At 39.2% G+C, this 21,495-nt stretch overlaps 1 protein-coding gene across 2 annotated transcripts in view; it reads left to right on the plus strand.

Annotated features, from left to right (window-relative positions):
- Window positions 1-693: 693 nt before the first annotated feature.
- Window positions 694-21,495, plus strand: part of ankrd12 (ankyrin repeat domain 12) — a 37,936-nt gene continuing 17,134 nt past the window's right edge. The window contains exons 1-2 of one of the 2 annotated variants that reach the window (XM_071490786.1): window positions 694-852; window positions 20,923-21,036. In XM_071490786.1, coding sequence (XP_071346887.1) covers window positions 20,977-21,036 — 60 coding nt within the window. In that variant the 5' untranslated portion in view covers window positions 694-852; window positions 20,923-20,976. The remainder of the gene's footprint in view (window positions 853-20,922; window positions 21,037-21,495) is intronic. The other variant, XM_071490785.1, reaches the window with a different exon arrangement.

The following is a 21,495-nucleotide window of genomic DNA, read 5'->3' on the forward strand; positions in this document are numbered from 1 at the left end:
AACAGCCTGTGTCATTTCCATCCCGCCCCGGTGGCGTTTTCGTGTCTCGCCGGTGCCCCTCCCCCACTCCGGTTTCCTCTTGCGACTTTCAAGCCTGCTCTGCAACATGTAACGTTTTGCACCACAGCGCATGCGCGTAGTATCCACCATGATGCAAATGTCACTGCGCAACCAATTCAAAGCTGGCCGATACAAAGAACTGGCGGGCAAAGAGGGCGACATAAAGCGTCGGCTTCATGAATAAAGCCGAGGCGAAAATGTGTGGCTGTGTCGAGGAAAAGGGAAAGCAGCCGCCATTCCGCCGATAACCTATATCCGCCGTGATCTTCGAGAAAGTTCGCACTGACCGCAACACAGCAACGGAAAAGATGACGTCAAGTGTCCATTACTGTTCTCCCTCTCTTTAGTCCTGTCGGGCTCAAAAACACGCCAGAGACCGTCTGCACATGTTCACACACGCCGCTAACTGACACAGTGTGACGGCGCGGAGGATATTCTTAACATTAAAGTCGCGGATTTACCGGCAGCATCGCTAAAATGAGAGTTTAAATCGTTTGACACATACCCATCTACAGTCTATCCAGCAGACGGAGACCTTATAAGCTCGGTGGGGCTCAGCTGGTCACATGACTCCGCTCAGCCAATGAGAGCGATGCTTGCATGTTTTGCTGGCTTTTCTCGGAGAGGACGGGCGACGAACGGCTGGGATGTTTTCAAAACCAGCGATGAACGTCACACAGCCGTAGGCTACGGTTAACGTCCAATATTTAGGAAATAACTGTTTATATTGCGCAATATTCACACAACAGAGAAACCGAATGAGTCGGTGGGACCGTGTAACCCCGTTTAAAGGTAAGCACAGAGCGAGGTTTGTTGTTTTATTGCGTCGGAACGTGAGGAGTAAAAAGCCTAGTTAACGTTAGCCATCTGGCTACAGCGAGCAGGGCTAACGCTAAGCTAACTTGACGTAAACTGCGTGCGAAAACTGGAGGTTATGTGTTTGCGTGGGCTCGGTATAGTTGTGCGCCACGTGCGTTACACACATTTAGCACTTTTCTCTGATGTTTCAGCCGATATCTGCTTTTCATTAGCATCTGCCTTTCAGACGAGAGTACACAGAGCCGATGGGGGAAAATGTCGGGGCGAGCAGGGCGAGCTGTTTCAGCCCCAGCCAGCCAGCGAGGCTGTGGAGGGCTGGGGACGAGCTAGCTAGCTATTAAGCGCTGGGGAGGGGAGGGGGGGACGTGGTGAGGGCAGCGAAGGGGCTGCAGTGGGCTTTTGTCTCAGGCTGTACTGTGCTCTAGTGTTGAATATTGCCATTAAAACAAAAAAACATGAACTTGGTCACTTTTCACGTTTGGCCACGCAGTGACACTAAACAACGTGTTTACATGTGGGACCAATTTCTGGACGTAAAAATTAGCGTTACCTTATGTTTACTATACATTGCTAAGTTGAAAATTTGCGCTCAACAACATATTGCTGGCTGTGTATTGAAGGCAAACAGGAGCGGCATTACCGTGAGGTGGGTGGTGTTGTCTGCAATGATCTAGCCAACGCCACAGTTTATTTACACCCAGCACAGTTTAAGACATAATTAGCATCAAATCTAGTTTATAATATAGTTATGATTTGTTCATGCATATAAGGAACTAGCATAGCTTGAATAACCAGGAGCTTGTGCGCCTCCCAGCCAGTAACTGTGACATCTTGGGGGTGTGTTGCCTGATACAAAAGCTGCCTGTTTTTAGATGGCTGTCTGTGCAACGATCGCTCTGAACCAACAAAACGTCAGCCTAAAATTTAATATACCTCAAGTGAATGTGCTATTTCGTAAAGACAGAATTTATATACACTTAAACTGAAAACCACCCATACACCACAATACCAGATTGTGGTATTATTATCAGTATTTTTAATGCTATTCTGACCCTATATATATATATATATATATATATATATATATTAGGGAAAAAGAGAACTATTGTGCCATGAAACTGTAATACATTTTACATAAATATATTAGCATATAGGAGTATAAGCAGTTAATAACCCAGCTTAGTTAGATGTGAAATATATGTAATGTATTGTCTAAGCAAATGGCAGAGAAAGCCTAAAAATATACATCCATGCTGGCATGGTCAGGAAAAGGTAGGCAGCAGTAAACCTTAATGTTCTCTTCTATTTATAAAATAATTGTTTTGTGATTTCAGTATTGAGAACAGTTCACCTTTTTGTGGTGAACACTAATTGTAATCACAAAATAATCATGGCAGATGAAAAGTTTCACATAGAAAAACATGCCATAATTGGTGAATGAATATTTTATTAAATCAATTATATCATGAAAACGAGCTTGTTATACTGGCATCAAAATATTTCTCTTTTAACCACAAAAATGCAACAATGAAAAATGTTAACCCATGCTCTTTCTGGTCCCCATATTAGAATTAATGAAAAATTAACATTTGACCAGTCACTGAAGGCATTAACAGCCACTGGAGGTGTTTGAATACAACAGATCATCTTGATATCTCAAAAGGCAAACTGCCTTTTGGCTTGTGAAATTTGACATTCATCAGAATCAGCCAACCAACATTTGGCCATTTGCTGTTGCTTTTGAATGGTAACCTACATACTTTCAGTCATCCATGAGACATCATGTTTTGACATTACTAATCTAAGACACAGGGCTGACTACCCATCATATTTAGTCCTTGATGATGACTAAATGTGTATGCGCTATAATTACAAACTGCTTTAGAAGTAATCTTGTTAATTGTGCTATAATTACAACCTGCTCTGAAAGTAATATTTTTCTAAAACCCAACAGCTATTTAGATTAACTTTCAATAAGTGTTGTCATCAATGTATCATATCATATACATATATCATATATGCATGCATATATATATATATATATATATATATATATATATATATATATATATATATGCGTGTGTGTTACTAGCACAAACTATAGACTGATTTGTATAAATGTATCTTATACGTTTATATATACGTTTCAGCCCCATATCAGAGAGAATCTCCGTTCTCACTAACATACTCGAAAATGCAAATAACTTGAAAATTCTGTTTGCTTTCTTCCGGAAAAGGGTCATGTGATAGGAGTATGACATATAACATATAACAGCCTGACTTTTTGACTAGATGACGGATAATCCCCCATCAAGAACCAAACGTTGGTGTCCGTGTCATTGTTTCTAAAAGTGTCTGTTTCTGCCCATCTGGACTAAAATGCAACTCCGGAGTCTTTAAAATAAAACAGGCCCAACAGCATATACAAAATTATCCGTACTAGGGGCTCAAAAACTCTGGATGCCTGGGAGCAAGGCGTAAATGTAGTAAAAGCGATGCGTTTTAAAACTAAAGCATATTAGTGTGGATGTAGCCTTATTGTTCTCCTATTAGCATAATGGTGTTTCAGGTGTAAGCATGGTGTCTGCTGCCAGGGTTGATGGTCTGCACAGCCACTTTAAAGTTAATTGTATCAGGTGAGATTAGCAGGCATTTCATTAATGTGCCAATGTAATTAGACTCACTCACTTTACCAAACATGTTTTATGGGTCACTTTAGTTAGGTAGTCTTTTATTGTCCATAATGAGTTTGTGCTAATGTCCAAATACTACTAATATTCAAAAAAGAGAACACAAGGATGGACAAAGACTCCGCAAGTGTACTTGGCAACTGAGGATGCATCAGATAGTGATTTGGCTGAGAATGAATGAGACCACCCACAGGACTAAAGGTTGTAGTGTGAGGGGTAGGGTTAGGACAAATAATTACCTCCACCAAGGCAGTTATGTTTTCACCCATGTCTATTTATTAGTTTATTTGTCAGCAGGATTATACCAGAAGTACTCAACCAATTTACACCAGACTTTGTGGACAAATAGGGCATAGGCCAGGAAAGAAGCCATTAAATTTTGGTGCCCATTTGGTTAAAGGGGCAGATAAAGGATTTTTTTTATCACTTTCCTCAACATTGTTAGATTCTGGATTTTTCACCATTTTTTTATCAGTTTCTCAGGAAATAATGTATGGAACTTGATGTTAAAACATTTGTTGTGGTGGATTTGGTTGAAGAAAATGCCTAATCCACATAACACCTTTATGTGCATTATACATTAATTATACATTATACATTAGTGTTGTATAATGCTGATGTTATCATTTCACACAAAATATAAAACCATACAGTGGTTGTGTGTAAGGATCAAAAACAATAAATAAATAAAGCTATACTTGAGAACAAGAGACTTGTAGGATTGTGTGGCCTTGGCAGAGGTATGCGTTCTGAGTGTCATTCTAGTTGATATTGCAATATACCACCAGTTTCTTGCAATGCATTATGGATACTCTGGCATCAGTACTGCAGTACTTTTTTTGATGTGTCATTGAAATATTTTGCTTTCTGGCGGTTTACTCCTCTGCCAGTTAATGGGTGTGTGAGATTGAAATTAAGGCACTCGTGTTTATGTTACCTTGTGGGTAGAGAAGGCTACATTTCTCTTTATAAGTCTTTGTGGAATTGAAAGCTCTACAGAATGCAGTGAATGAATAGTATCAATATCACGATGCATATTATATCTGTGTATGTATCAGATTTTCATTCAATTCTCTGGAAAATATTTGACAACAAACTATATTATTGACTGATATGGGATTGTCATATCAAGTTAGCACAACAAAAAAAGGCACATTTATGTTTAATTTCATATATAGATATCAAGGGCTGCAACAATTATGAAGCTAACTTTTATTACAGGCCCACTGTGCTGAAATACAGTGGTATTACAGTGCAATGTAATACCATTGTACATAGTTGTACTGTATGTGTTATTAAATGTATACATTTACATATTGCGTAGTTAGATGGCAAATTCTCAGTTATTATTACTAGTGCTTAGAGATGAAACGGTATAAAAATTTAATATTACAATTGTAGTGACAAATTATCATGGTTATCAGTATTATCGTGGTATTGTTAAAATGTGCTGAGAACTATTAAGAATGTTTGCATTTAAACATTAAAATAGTAACATTGCCAACACATCTGTATCACAGATGAGGACAAGGGACTAGTAGCAGTACTGGGTTAGCCTGCAGCATGTCCACACTTCATAAAAAGGGAACAGCAAATGTATTATTATTATTATTATTATTATTATTATTATTTTCCAAGCTGTGACGTCTTTCAGAACACACACCCTGTAAACAGACCTGTTACTTGCCCAGCACGGTGCTGCTAAACCAGAAACACCGCAGCTACACTGCTCTCGGGGATGAAAGAATGAGCTGCAGTCCTGACGTAAGTTTTAAAAACGCACAATCACTGATCGAAGCGTCTCACACGGAGGCTCCGACACTGAGAGAAGCATCAACCTAGGGATGAGACGCCACAGAGCTGTATTATCCAGTTTGCAGGTGACTAGCAGCTCACTCTTTCCCCACAGTGTCTGTGTCTGCTCTGTGTGCAGTTGTGTGTATGTATCCTCTCCGAACAAAAAGGCAAACTCGTCTGGGAGCGTAAAAGCAGTCAGTCGCCTTTTTTAGTGGGTTTACCAACATTTCAAAACGCACTTATACCTAGTCATTTTTCATCTGAAGGGCAGTTTCACTGCCTTCAGCCATGTTTTGACTGACACAAACAAACCCATGTTGCTTGCTGTGCATGTGTAAGGGAGGCTATTGCTGGTTGATGCTGTACAGTAATTAACATGAGTTAAATAAACCACGGCAATTGACTACGGTTATAGTGATAATTAAAATTTAACCGATAATACTAACCGTCTGGCAGTTTTACTGTGATTTAACGTGAAACTGGTAACTGTTTCATCTCTACTGTGGCTCCAACTAACGATTATTTTCGTCATTGATTCATCTTTTTATTTTCTAGATTCCATTAATCCCTACACAATACTATAAAGTATCAGAAAATAATTAACAATACCGATCACATTTTCCTGGGCCTTACAGTGAGTTAGTCAAATTGCACGTTTTCAAGGAACAACTCTCGAAAAGCCAAAAATACTCAGTTTAATATTCACTAAGACAAATAACAGTGGCAGATATTCACAATTCAGAAGCTGAAACATCTCTGAGAAAACGTACGAAACTGAAATATGCCACTGTTGCTCGAAACTTTACTTGAACAATTTTTTGATCAAAATAGGTGGCAATTACCTTTCTGTTGTCTTACTAATCGGCTAAGTGTTTCAGCTCTAGGATACACAGCTCACATGTAACCAGGTGGAGGTTGTGCCACACATTGAGGCATTGCCCATTTAATCTAGGAGGCTGCCACTGTGTGTCATTACAGACAATTTTTCAGTCAAACTCTGAGCAGCAGGTACTTTCTGGCAGTCTCAATTGCCTTGATAGCTTCATCATATTGTATTTTAAAGCCATATTACAGTGCTGTATGGTGCTGCACCTACTGCTAAATATTGCTTTCATGGCCAACTGACTAATGCCAGCATTAAATCTCTATGCACACCACTTGTATAGGGTGAGTTCAACAGCAGCTGATGTTGACCTTGACTGATGACCGTCAATTTGAAGTCCAACATATTCCCACAATAGAGTGTGACCTATTTTTGCATTTGTGTCAGAGTTTGTGTTGGATAAGTTAATTTCCTCCTCCTCATCATCATTTCTAGCAGCGTTTCCTTGGCTGACTCATTTTGTGTTTTTGTTGCTGCTCTAAAGCCTTCTCTTTCACTATTACCCATCTCTTTCTCTCTCATGTTAGATTTGTTTTTACTACCCACATTGCCTGTGCACAGTTAGTCACTTGACGAAACACAGTCTTGTCATTTGTTGGTGCAACTTGGAGATAAATTATGATTTGGTTTGATGGAAGGATTTGGTTTGACGGAAGGATCACCCTGCTGATGTGAAAGCCCTGTAATTGTTGTCATGTACAAGTGAAATTGCATAGATGCATAGATGGAAATTGAAAACCCAAGGAAAATTAATCAGCTATTCAACATGTGACACGTTCTCCTCCACAATGTGGTTGGCCACTGGGTCTGGGATTCCTCTTTCTGTCTAACTTGGTCTTATAATGTAGTGCAGACATTAATAATTCACTAATTTGTGAGTTGATCAAGTAAAAAATTAAAATATTTGTCAGTTGCAGCTTCATAGAAACTAAGAATATGTATATATTTTTTTTTTTGGCTGCTAGTTGAGGTTATTCTGTATTTCAGTAAAATTATTAGCCTATTAATCAATCAATTGCGGAACAGGATAAATGAAATGAAAGCTGATGATGTAGACGGTGATGAATAGTTGTTTGTTCCAACATTTGTGGCTACATCAGATGGATTGAGTGACAGGTCTAAATGAGCAAAAATCAGATATTCCTTTAATTCCTGCTAGATCATGAAAATCACATGAGGGAGGGTCTGCATCACATCAATTTTACACATGCATTCAACTCAGATGTTCATACAAGCAGAGGATGGCAAAAAAGCAAAAGAAATGCACCCTCAAGTGGTGCAGTTTCATTTGGAGGATGTACCATTAACACTGCCTTCATAACCTCATGTATCGTCACATAAAATGGCAAATTTGCTAAATTATTTTAAAACCATTTCAAGATTTCCTTGCTTGATAAACACTATAAGAGAGAGGACCAACTGTACGTGTAACTGGGAAACCATACCATGGCTGCTTTAGCCTTTTCAGACACACTATAAAGCCTTTTAAAGAATAATGTATTGACCAAGGTGCTGCACAGCAGGAACAATTATGTAAGGACATACAGTACTCTCACTAATGTGTATTCTTCACTGTGATGATTTATTTTCCTTAAGTTTTCAGTATTGATTGATGGATACATGCTTTGCCATCTTACTTTTTATGTCATTAGTTTGCTTTTCGTATCCAACAAAATACCAGTTTTAACAGCTTTTGTAATTTATTGAATGAACAGACCAATGGATATGTCCCTGTCAAAAGTTTTGCACTTGAGATATTTTTTGGTGGTACAAGTAACTAAAGTTAAAAAAGAAGATGGCAGTGTAGGACAGTGACCTTCACAATGGGATGGAGGAGGTGGGGTATGCAGATCAGTGGAATTGAAAAGAAAACAATTTAATTCATTATTCTGTATGAAAAGATACAGACGCTTTTGAGTATCACATATAATGGTCTATAATGGTGGACTTAAACCTCCAGTGTGTGGTTCACTGAAGCTCACTTAATGTTTAGGCTCTTTTTTCTGCGAACCATAACAGGAGTCTGAGAAGGTGGTGCCTTTTGTGCATCAGACTTGTCTCATGAGAGTCTTAGCTTTGCTGGCCATGAGGTATTTGGAGTTTTGTCTACAGGGCCTAATTTTTATGTCATCTTGCAGCATTTCACCAGCAACATAGAACTGTTATTAATTCTGCCTCTTGTAAAGCTATGAAATTATTGCAAGTGTATTGACATTTTACCCTAACCCTATGAATGCAGTTCCTCTTTTTTTGTTTTGAGTGATCACACCAGGGCCGTATCTTCAGGGAAACCCCCCAAAACGGTCAGTTTTTGTTTTACTCTTCTTCACTCTTCTCAGTCCCTGTTTAGTTTTGTCAGTTTACTGTTAATCATTGAGGCTTGTGCAGCTCTTGTCTAACATGGTCATGTTAAAGGTAAATTGGCCTAGAAGGTAGAGAGAAATTTGGGAAGGTTGTATTAAACACAAACATGGAGAGCCAAGGGCAGAAATCATCTATTTCCACTGATTTAGGCAGCTTAACATTTTACTTTGTAACACTTTCTCTTCCAAGTTGTCACCCACATTCATTGTGTTGCAGCTCAACCGGACAGTGAGAAAAGCAATAGTGCCGTTTATGATATGAAGTGCTTCTACCCAGGCATGAGCCTATCTGCAGTTGGCTCCATCAGCTGAGTATCTGTGTCTTCGAGAGGCCCAGCAAGTGTTCGTTTTTGCATGTGTGTGTATTTGTGTGTGAAGAGGGTGGAGCCTCCTGATTACACAACATGTGCTAGCCTTTGCCAGCAGCTGAATGTGGGCTGAGCGTTGTTTTTGTTTGGTACGTTGAGTGCAGTATCTCTGTGTGTAACGGCTGATGTTGCGTTGATAAGCCACCATGTGCTTTTAAAGACTGACGATTTGAGAGTTTGTGACCTTTCTACAGGACTCTGAATACAACAAGATAAAGCAGAAGGAAAGAAGGAGGAAGGAAAAGCTGCGCTGTAAATTTACAACATTCAGTGTTTTTAATTTAAAATGAGCCCTTAAAGTTTCCCTTTATGAATGAGCAATGAGAGAGATAAGAGTGTCTGTTGATAGTTTAGGGGGGAAAAGACAATTTGACAATGGGCGTGAGGTTTGCATTCTTTATTACTGGGCTGCTTTCACTTTACTAATGCCAAAGAAAGCGGTCATATCCTGTTTACTCTGGCTCTGTTAGTGACCATGGTTTCTGAGTCCGAAGGGTCCTACTGCTGTAAAATAGGTGAACAAGTATTTGGTGAACAGGACAATTTCTGTGTATGTCTTTTGATTGATTTAGTTGCATCTCCATTTCTGTGTAAAATTAAGCATGCCATTGCTCTAACCTTGAAATTTTTTTTAAAATGTAAAAATTTGGTTCATCATCGACAGTGGAATGGTTTACTGTTCATGCTGCTTCAGTACTATGCATGCCTGTGCTTGTTTTTGTTTACATAGGTTTAGACCTAAGTTAAAAACAACACAGCCACATCTATGAATAGTTCATTTGCAACTTGTTTCTGGAATAGATTATTGGTTTAGACTTACAGTCTTATCAGTTAACACAAATATGTTAACGCAAATATGTTTTAATTTGGACTATTACAGTTGTATGTTTCATTCTCATTTGCACAAAATAATGACTAATATTGAGAGAAGACAACCTTGAAACAGAAAAATACACAGAAAGGATTTAAAGAAACTCCTGCATATATCCAGGATAATGTGGACAGACCTCAGTTAGCTTCAAATTTTTATTTTCTTGTAGTTTATGTTGTCATTCCAGTGCAGAGAACAGTGGTGGTAAACATTCATGTGATATCAGTATTAACATGATGATGACACATTCTTTAGCATTGTTTAGGGCAATTTTGTGTAGCTGCTCTACAAAGTAGGAGTATTTGTTTCACAACTGGTCGCACATTTTCTTATATCCCAGGGCCAGAAATGTATTTTTCAAAATGGGATTCCCCCCTTCAATGCTCCACATAGAGGGGATTTATAAACTTTTTGAGGGGTGGGTCTACTACTTGTGAGTTCAACTACAGGTCTTACCTTCTCCTATTCTTGACTCAGATAGCATTTCAACACACTCTTTATGCCTGTCATTCGAGGTGCTCATGAAAGCATGCAATGCGTGTGGTCAGGACCCGGTTCCAAAATTGAGGAAATTAAAAATTTGTAGTTCACATAATCGGTTGAAATGCATGTCATGTAAGAGAGCCAATAAAAATGGTGTCTTGATTTATTCACAATATCAACACAAGAAAACATTCCAACCAAAAGTTGCAAGAAGCTGCCGGTAGCTTTTAAGCAGCACAGTGAATAAAATTATTTTTTCTTCTTCGCTATCATTAATTACTGAAGATAAAAGGCAGCGAAAGATGAAGAAGCAGGCACTCTTCTGACGGTTTCTTTATTTGTGATGCATTTGCAAAGAAACATTACAAAGGCAGCCTATTAAACTGGGGACAGCTTGAGCTGCATCCACAGTGCCTGCTGGAAATGAAAGCTTGCTTGTAATATTCTCAACATGATGAAACTATTCATACAATCTGTAACATTTGATCATGTGGTCAGTTAAAGTTAACTAAGGTGTGTAAAACCATGTGCAAGTCATATCTGCATCACTGTCCCTAGTCTGTCTTTTCGTGGCTCCCTCCATGCTTTATTCCTTCCCTGTACTTTGTCTCCTACATTCATCTTTTTCCACTTAATGGCAACGTTGTTAAAAAAAAAAATTAAACTGCTCTTGGTCAGGGCCAAGTTGTGAAATGAGTATCAGATTGGTGAGGTGTGTATTGCTCACTGAATTTATGAATTTAGTTTAATAAACTCTTGTGTGCTTTATTCACAATCACACAACATCAGTCTTTGCTGAATATGCCTCATGCTGTTTTTTTTTAAAAGGCTGCTGAATGGGAAACGCCATCGAGTGGCGACTTAGAGTTGATGTTTTGTAACATGTGCGGTAACATGGGCGGTAAAAGGTGCAGTACTGTACATTTTATAAATTAAGTGGCTCACGTTAAAGTTCAGCCACGGATATATTCTGAGCCACTTGGCCTGAAACTTGTCTTCAAAATGGTGCTTCAGCTTAGTAACGATTCTGTCACCGTTCTGAACATCCTGAGGGTTTATGTTGTTAACGTTTGCCATCACTGGCACTACTATTTGTGCTAGTCTTTCCAGGTTCCGTTGGGTTTATTGTTTTTTCTGAGCGGGTTACATCAGATGATGTTTGGGTTGATGATGGTTTTAGTTTTTTAGGGGTCGTCAATAGCCATGTATTGCAGGAGAGAGAGCACCACAGGTGTTTTCATCCACATCAGTGCAGCTGTTGGCTGGATATTAGCAGACATCACTGTAAATGTGTGTGGGACTTTCCCACATTACTAGATTTACAGGCATCTATTAAGTTAGGCGCAATACCTGCAATCTGGCATTGAAATTTAAGTCCGTCATCCACAGGCCTTGAATTTCAGATGGATTATCTTTTTGGCCAGCTCTCCCACCTGACTAAAAGATGGTGAAAAATATATATCTATATTCAGAGCAACCTCTAGTGAGAACAAAGTCAGCCTTTAGTGGCTTTGTGTACAACAATTTAATATGCCTTGTGCCTGCAGCTCCTTCACAGTAAAAACCAGTGCAGCCAATGGTTACTATGTCATGTATTTATTTGCTGACTAACAGTGAAAAAAGTTTTTTTGACTATATATTTAGATGAGGGTTGCTATACTGAGATAAGACAAGCTGATATCATCCACCTCAGCAACACACAAAGCGCAGACGGTCTAAAATCACAATCAAGTTGCTTTTGTCTTAAGTGTTTATTGTGTCTTTTATACACTGAGTGCACATGAGTGTTAATGTGAGGTAGTCAGACCAGCTGTCTACAGTCTGTAATTTACGTAAGTACGTAAGTATCGAAAGCAGTTGGAATAAATTACGCTCAAGGTTTCCTGTTTAAAATGCAGGTACTGTAAAACTGTGAAAAGAAGATAAAGCTCAAACTCCCGATACAGCAATGTTCACAGTAATCTTGTGTTAAATTGGCCTTTTTGACTGGCTTCGTGTCCTTAAGCCCCACACAGCCTCACATTTTAAATGCAGCGCTTACAATATAAATCAATATGGAGAAATTGATATGAATATGCTGTTTCAGAATCAGTGTTGACTATAGAAATACATCAACTCAAAAATGCTAGCATGGCTGGAAATAGTTGTAGTGAATGAGTCGTTGCCTCCAGGAAAGGGTTGTATTTTCACTATTGCTTTGCATTAAGACTATAGTTGGAAATACACACATTAAAAGGTGTAACCCATACTTAATCCAGTCATTTCAGGTCTACTTTTATGATCAATTATCAGTTTACAAGATTATTCATTCATTATTATTTCTTAGTCTTCTATGGCAATAGAGTAAATACCTTTTAGATTTGAACTGGTGGTTGGACAAAAAAAAGCTATGTAAAGATGACACCTTGAGATCTAGAACATTTTATTAATTAATAAAAAAAAAATCAATAGTCACAGCCCTTACTATTTCTTAATGTCACTAAATTGTCTAAGATACGCAGTGAGAAAACTAAGAGAAAAGATGGGATGGTATTGTGTTTATACCAGCTTAAAATGTTTCTATCCTTTTGTTTTCTTCCCTAACAGCGAGCATAATCTTTTTGGTCAGATTTTTTGGTACCATCATGCAACAAGAACATGAGGGGAAGGTTTTTTTGTATTATTAATGTGCACAACAAGGAAGTAGTAGTTTACTTGCTGAGTGTGTTCTGTAGACTGTATCCCTTGTAAATGTGCACCAATTTAAAAGCCCCCATGGTGAATACACCTAAATAAAACTGCTGCATGACTGTTGATCAAAGACTTGTTTGCTCAGTGCTCCATGTATTTCTCCCAGTCTGAAGATGGAGATGCTGTGTCAACCTTTACACACCGGCCTCACCAATGCTTACTCTGGCACTGCAAAGCTGTGGTTTTGGCACAGCACAGGCAGCCATGTGTCGAGCCTATGATCGGATCGACAACTCATCAAGCCTAATAGGATGTGGCAGGTGTAGATGGAGTCATGTCTTGAATGACATAATGAAAACTGACACAACATTTCCCTGATGGTTTATTTTTCAGACTGAGGCCTGCTCGTTGCTCATATGGAACCCAGTGGATGGGGATTTCTTGTGGTTGTGACACCTTGTTAGCAGCTGATGTTTTATTTTATTGTCATGTAGGGGGCTTTTCTGCCTCTAGGAGCTTCAAACACTTCCCACAACTTGTCCTTTGTTGAAAGGAAATTGGGGTGGGTGTTGTTTGTAAGGAAGGTAAATGGGTCCAGAGATGACAAGGCAATTTTATGAATTCATTTTGTACAATATATTGGTATCAAAATATCAGTATTTTGAGTTAGTACATTGTGTCTGCACATTACTTGGAGAGTAATTGTGTTTTTCCACAAAAACATGATGAAAATAAGAAGCATATCTGTCATTTGTATCTCACTGTAATTCGTGCCAATTCAAGTATTTTACTAATTTTGAATTTGATTTTGAATCCTCATGTCCTCTGAGGCTATCAACGTTTCCTTGAAAGTTGAACAGCAACAGTTCACCAGTGTTTGGTTCAGTCATGTGAGCTTGTCACTGTGGTGGAAATAAGAACAAGATCCACGCCTAGGTCCTAACCTTTGCTCTAATCCCTCCCTCATTCCCTACCCCCTCCTTTTTAACCCATAATCAGCAGTAAAGGCTTCATTGTTCTTGTCCGCTGCTTGGGTATCTGATCATTAACCTACATACAGAGCAGTGGCGGTAGGCTTCTTAGGGCTCTCAGACTCGGACCAGTTTAATGGGCGTGTTTGAGTGAGTCCTGGGCTGAGCCTTATTCTCCTGCCAGCAAAGTTAACCCTGTTGACGCCTCTTGCATACAAACATTAGGCTATTTTATGAGGCTTTTGATTTGTGTGCGAGCCATGCCCTGAGCCTCTCCCTTGTAAATTTAGGGCTATTCCTGTTTTATGGAAGCTTTTAAGTGATGGATGAGGCTGTGAAACAGTTCAGCACTCAATCTTACATAAGAATACACATTTAGGACGCATAAAGTACATTATGTCTGGGTCTTACGACAGCTTAATGCTTGGATTATTATGAATTAGGCTTGAAAATTTGGCATCCTGTCAGTATCTTTACCAAACTAACATGATTTGTCCTGAGATAAACTACAGGAGTATGCTCAATGTACTACAGAGTGGGCAGAAAATAACATAACAGGTTATGCCCCTTAAAATAACCAAATTGACCATTTTACTTGCCAGTTTAATTTGGGTCTCTAAATAGCAAGATTTTAATCTGTAAGAGTGGCTGGCACCTTGAAAAAGCTTCTGTGAAATATTGGCAGCAGTTCAGTGGTGTGTAGTCTAACATTTACTCACCTTTATTGGCAATAGTAGCTCATGCCTTTCCCATGTGGAAGAGGTGGAACCAGATCTTTGGCTGATGCATTTATGCAACCTAACAACAACTGTATCGAAGGCCAGACTCTCTGGTTGGAGGAGGCATGTTTTGTCTGTCTGGGGTTAGGGTAGAGAGAGGTGAACTGACGCCTTGAGGGATCCAGTGTCACTTGCTGTTTGTTTGTCCATGTCGAAATATGCCTTCAGTTCAGATGAGCCAGTGACGGGAGGAGGAGAAGTGCACTTATTTTGTGCTGGAAGTTTTATGCTTTAGAATTTGGTTGCACAGTTAGGTTGAATGGATTGCATGAATGTGGCCAAAGAGCAACACTAGACATGACTTATATTTTTTAAAGTAATTTTTTTAGGCTTGTGATTTTGGGCACTTGTTTTAATATGGCATTTTACACAGGTATCGATCTGTACTTCTGGTTTAATGTTACTTTCATCAGTAATTAATCCACAATTGTTTTATTGAATGAATCATTTGCTCCATTAAATATAACAATAATAACTAGGGCTGAACAGTTAATCAAAATATTACCGTAATTGCAATATGGCCAATTGTAATACCAAATGTGCAGGAGCAGCACAAGGTATGTGCTGCGGAGATTCCCTGGCCTATAAATCATATTTTCCTTGATGTAAGGGAACATGCGTATTTGGTACACACCCCAACAAAAATTACATCATTTTCAGATTGTTTTTTTCAGTGAGAATGAAATACAAAAATGACCATTCCAACTGGGATGGTGACTCGTATCAAAATCACAATATCTGCAGATATGATTGTTTTTGCATATTGTTCAGCTCTAATAAAAACACAAGTTACCAAATCTTTAATATAATATGTTAAAATTGCTCACTTTCTCTTACAGTCAAAGCCCCATTGTTCAGTTTATAAAGACATTAAGAATAAACTCAACCAGCACAAATAAACAAATATGATTAATCATGGGAATAATTGAAAATAGGAACTGATCAGTGTTAAATCATTTTAATACTGATCAGTTCAATTTGCATTATAACATGTTGGAGAATAGGGGTTTCCTTTTGTTTTGTCTACAGGAATAAAATTGGACTGTACATTTCTAGGGCACATTACAGAGTTGGTGAACGTAGTGTGTGGTATGTATTTGTTGCCAGCATATAAATAGATTTATAATATAAGCGTGTAAACTGGTAGACTTAGTATGTGATCACGCTGGCTCTTTGCTGGTTATTGTTGCCTCCTCTGCTCGTCTTCTGTAGTCTGTAATCGGGCCTTTGCGTCTGGCTTTGTCCTGCTCCTCTTTTGGGAGGAGGAGGAGGAGGAGACGAAGGCTTGGAGTAGATGCGCAGCTGAGAGAGACCTCCCCCATCATTTAGCCTGACGGCATACAGGACCACAACCACGTGACCGGCTGTTTACTGTCGCAGCAAGTGTAGTGTGTATCTATTAGCATGTTTAACGATATTTGTAGGGAAAATCAGACAATGGCTTTATCATAGATTTCAGATACTCTTCTGGATAATTCAGAACTGGTAATTATTTGTACTTTTGTACCTTTTTGAACAGAGAAATACATTCAGAGCTTGTTTTTCAGGAGGTTCCTTTGTGTGTGCAGTCGTAAGAGCAGCCACATGGGAGACCAGGGGAAAATCACATGTATTTTCCACATGGTGTGTCTGAGAGCTCGCAGCAGGCTGTACTCTGACTGGAAGCTGGAGTAATCGCTGCTGCTTCTGCTGCTGCTGTTGGTGGAGGTGACGGCGGTGGCGTACTGTGTGTCAGACTCAGTGCTATTCTTAGCCCTCCTCCCTCCTTGTCCCATCCTGCAGCCAGTGGATCAGGTTACCGTACTCTGTGTGCTTTTCATCCATCTCAGCTACAACCCCCCACACATGCTTCCCCACCCCCCCAATGTACAGCTCCACACCAGCCCCCACCCAACTCCTCAAACCCCCAAACTGCTACACTCACGCAAGGGCACACACTGAGGCAGGCGCTCTGCTGTCAGGGCCAACATGGTCCAGCTCTACAGGGAAATGGTTGTTATTGTTGTTAGTCAGGAACCAATGGAGTTTAAGTGCAGGAGCACCAAGTTATAAATAAATACAGGGACATCTGCTTCCACACTGACTTAGTTCAGATAGCACAGGTGGATATTTAGAAATTGAAAAATTTATATTTTTTCAGGTCAAGGCTTCAAGAGGATAATTTATAAACATTGTTATAGTTTTAATTCACCAAATCTGACAAGTAGTTTGACCTCCAGCCCTGATAACCAACACGTTTTTGTCATCTAATAAAACTACTTACAATAATGTGGCTACAACATGATTTCATTTACCTAGACAGAAGGATGGTATGTTTAAAAAAAAGGCTCTCAGCTGTTGGAACTTACTGCCGTTCTGTTTTCATGTCATAGTAAACTGAACATCTTTGGTTTTGAGACTGATGTTTGGATAAATCAGGACATTTGAATGTGTCACCTTAGGTTCTGGAAAATTATAAGACATTAGATTTTTCAATATTTCCCGATGTTTTTTAGAGGAAAAAGGATATTCGCTCAGTTGAGAAAAGAATTGGCAGATGAACCAATAATGAAAATAATCATTAGTGGTAGTCCTAGTATATTTTAGTTTTTCTCTTCAGTGTGTTCTCCTCGGCTGCTGAATTATTTACCACATCACTGATGTTTAGACTGAGGGAAGCAGCCATCCTGAGTGTCTCGAGTGTCACATCTTTCTCTGTAGTACATCTCTAAACCTTTCTACAGTTGTGATTCTGCAGTTTGATAGTTTGTTTCTTTGGTATTAAGTGGGTTAGATAATTGTTGCTATCACTTAGATTTCATTGTACGGGATCCCATGCCAAACTAATCTGGTCTTTAGTCTGTGTGAACTCTAGTAGTCATCAAGGCAGGGGTTTGAGCTACACTTGAAACAGCCCAAGGTTAATGGCAGAGCTCGCAGAGGCTTATGCAGCCCTGAGCTGCTCATGAAACGCAGTGAATGTGAATGCCGAACTGGCGAGTGCCCAAATACCTCTGTAATTATAGTCACACCCTCCTCGCCTCGTCTTTGGGCCAGATTGGAGTCCTGTCAGCGTTTGTTTTCTGGTCTGGTCCCGGACTGTCCATACTGCTTTAATACCCCCGATACACTAGCCTCTTTACACCACCGTATTCACTGTGGGCTGCTCAATTCTTCCTTTCAGCTGGCTGAATGACAATGTTGCTGCATACTGGCTATCTGCTGACTAATGATGGACCTCTCACTGGCCTCAGCTGTGCAGCAGGGCTGTGTGTTGGAAAAACGATACCTGTCAACACTTTGCTATTACTTGGGATCAGCAAAGGTTGTAAAGGTATTCGAAGAAACAAAGCGTTGGATTCAAGAAGTCTAGTTGTCTTATTCATGGTGATTCAGTGCTGAAAACAAGTATGACTGAATTCTGTCTGGAAAGGCAAGTGGTATGTGTAACTATTTAAATTTTCCCTGCTGTCTAATAAAGATTAGATAATTTAATAGTGTTGTAGTGTTTATATGTGTTTTTAATCCCAAAAGCATCATTAAATGCAATTTTTATTCACAAAGTAAAATATAATGATAAATGGCATGGCTGCGACTTACAGTTGTTTTATTATAGATTAATTAGCTGTTTCTTTTCTTTCCCCCTTGATTTATTGATATGTCAGTTAAGTATCAGAAAATGGTGGAAAAAGGCCCATTAAAATTTCCCAGAGCTGAAGGTAACAACTTAGATTTTTACTAGCAGCTCAAAACCCAAATATTTATTTAGATTGAAAAAAAGTAGAGAAAAGCAGAAACCGTAACAAAATAGAGTTTGGTGACTTAAAATATGAATCAGTAATCAAAATAGTTGCATATATGCTGTAGATTGGAAAAAATAGTTTAATCATCTCACCTCTAAAAAAAAAAAAGCATGCACTGTATCCAAAACCTATACATACTATACTAGGTCACTAGGAATATTCTGAAAATGTATGATAAAATGAGATGCAGACAGAGGCATCATGTTCTTAGATGTCTGTCTGTCCCATTCTCATGAACGCAATATCTCAGAAACTTGAGGGAATTTCTTCAGATTTGGCCCTAACGTTCACTTGGACTCAAAGACGAACTGATTGGATCTTGGTGGTCGAAGTTCAGGGTCAGCGGGATCTCACATCCGTCCCACTCTTATGAAGGCAATATATTAGGAACCCCTGGAGAGAAATTCATTACACATGGCACAAACATCCACTTGGACTCAAGGATGAACTGATCAAAGTTTTGTGGTCAGTGGTCAAGGTCGCAATGACTTCACAAAACACTCAAGAATTCATATGCTAATTATGACGAAATTTCATATAAATGTCTGAAGGATAAACCAACGGTGGTGACATATCCAAAAGGTCAAAGGTCAACTTCACTGTGACATCATAATGTTCTGCAAAGACACTTAATACCTTTTTATTAAATTCCTTCAAAGTCTTCACTACACATGTTAAGAGTCTGAACAGAGATGAATATAAACTGTTACTTGACTGGTAGACAAAGGCCTACAACCACAAGGCGTCGATTTGGAGCAGTTGCTTTGTTTATGTCTCTGTCTTTGAAGACTTGTGGCTTTCACATAAGTCCTCGACAGGCGTGAAAGTAATGTGTATGAAATGCCGGATCCTTCTTGCAGTCAGGTTGATATCTCGTTATTAAAGGCCTGCAGTCTGTTATGATCCGTTAAGGTACATTTGTAGTATGTTTTTATTTTTGTCTTGTCTTCAATGACATGAAGTCAAATATTTTTGCATTTTTGACTCCTGGTCGATAATGACATTTCATATCCAAATGGTCAAAGGTCGAGTTCACTGTGACATCATAATGTTCTGCAAAAACACTTTTGGCTATTATTTAATGCTGTAACCCTGCAACTTGACTGGTGATGGAGACAAACAACTGTGAGAGGACAGGAACTCTCAGAACAAGTGTCGGTGACCTTTTATGTTTAGCAGACTATGATAGAAACAGAATCATTTTATTCCAGAAAAGGGAATCATGTTATCCTCAACAGCAACAGTAATATCTGTCACTATCTCATAATGTTGATTTTCATTATTTTATAAAAACAATGCCCAGCCTTGGCAGAGGAAACATGCTGCAGATTGGAAGAAATTTCCAAAAATGATGGGAAAGTTTGTACTGCACTTTTTAGCAAAGTAGGTTAACCTAATTAGAAGTGTACAAAAGAAACAATGCTAGTTCTCCTGTGATAGGTTTAATGTTTACTATAGAAATTACTATAGTTAAGTTGGAATTGGATGCATAGAGAGTAATGGGGCTGTCCCATTCATTTTGGTGGCTGCTTAATATCTTATCAGTGGCTCTCAGGTTTGTTAATATAGAGTAAACTGTGGGGGACTTTCATTGGGTGAAGAGATGCTACTTCTGTTGAATTAGATGCTCTTTATACTCTAAAGTGTGTGTGGAAAAAAAAAAGGCAGGGAAAGTTTGTTGGAAGTACTTGAGAAGAAGGTCTTATGACTGAAAATCGTCATGTGACAAGATAACTGACACATGCCGCGTCGGCTTCATGAGCATGTTCAGCTGAGTGTTGTACTTTCTCCCCTCACTGCAGGCATCCACAGTGCCTCTGTTGACGCTGCAGCATGTGTTACTACACTGACACAAACCACATCAGAGGGAAGCTTGGTTACACTGATGAGTAGGCCAGAGTGACAACATGCAGGGGGACGTTTTCCTCTCAGAAACTTAAAGAGTCCCTAAAGCTGTGATTCATGCTGCCTTGTGTAGTTATTTCCTGCCTGTTTTCAAAGGTCGGTCTCGAGAAGCGGAATGGAAATTTCAATAAAAAAATCCCTGATTACTGATCCACTCAACCTACATCATGAAAGCTGAGTAACTCTTTGCAGCAGTACTGTTTTATACACTGCCACTCCTCTCTGGGGTGAAGTGACTTGTCTTAACTTAGCTCTGGTTTCCTCTGTGATGCAGACACTTGCTTAAAGCCTAGCCTGTAAACAGTCTCTATGAAGGATTGTCATTTAATTGTACCTGTATTTAAAAATGTCTTCACAGTGTCTGCTGCACACACCACCTGTTTATACCAAGTCTGAAGAAACGCTAAGCTAGTCATTCGCTCAGACTGTGATGTGGCAGAGTAGAAATCCTTCTCATTGTCTGTCTGTTGTCTGTCTCCAGGTGCATGATGACCATACTGTGCTGTAGCTGTCACAGCTAGTCAGGTGCCGCACCATGGCCAAACCTGGGAGCGACAGAGATGGAGCCATGGTGGATAAGCAGGCGGGGAAGAAGGTATGTGAGCACAGACATACAGTAGCACTGAGGGTAACACATAAGCAGAAGCGTCACAAATGTAAATGTGTATTTTAAATAGTTATAGTTGGATAAACAGTAGAGAATTAGATCTCAGGCTGAGATTCAATGGCCATTCTTGCTTTTGTCTGTTGTGTACTGTTCCTTGCACAAAAACCCAGCTTTTAATTGAAAAAATTAAATCAATATGCAGAAGTAATTAAATGCAGTAAAACATTGTATTGGCTCAGATATGGGATAACTCTGATTATGAGACAACACTCCCTTTTCCAACAGCTGTTTTTGAGAAAAAGAGTCTTTGAGGAAAGCACTTTTCTACTCGTCCTGCTGAGTCCTCATTTTTGAAGACTTTTCTCTTTGTATAACTGAAACTGGAAATTCAGTAATATGTAAATCCCACCTTAGTGTATCTTGTCTATCAGTTAAAGACTCACTCTC

Source organism: Trachinotus anak, unplaced genomic scaffold, assembly GCF_046630095.1.
Source record: "Trachinotus anak isolate AG129_WGS33_773 ecotype Australia unplaced genomic scaffold, CSIRO_AGI_Tana_v1 ptg000012l, whole genome shotgun sequence".
Taxonomy (NCBI): Eukaryota; Metazoa; Chordata; class Actinopteri; order Carangiformes; family Carangidae; genus Trachinotus; species Trachinotus anak.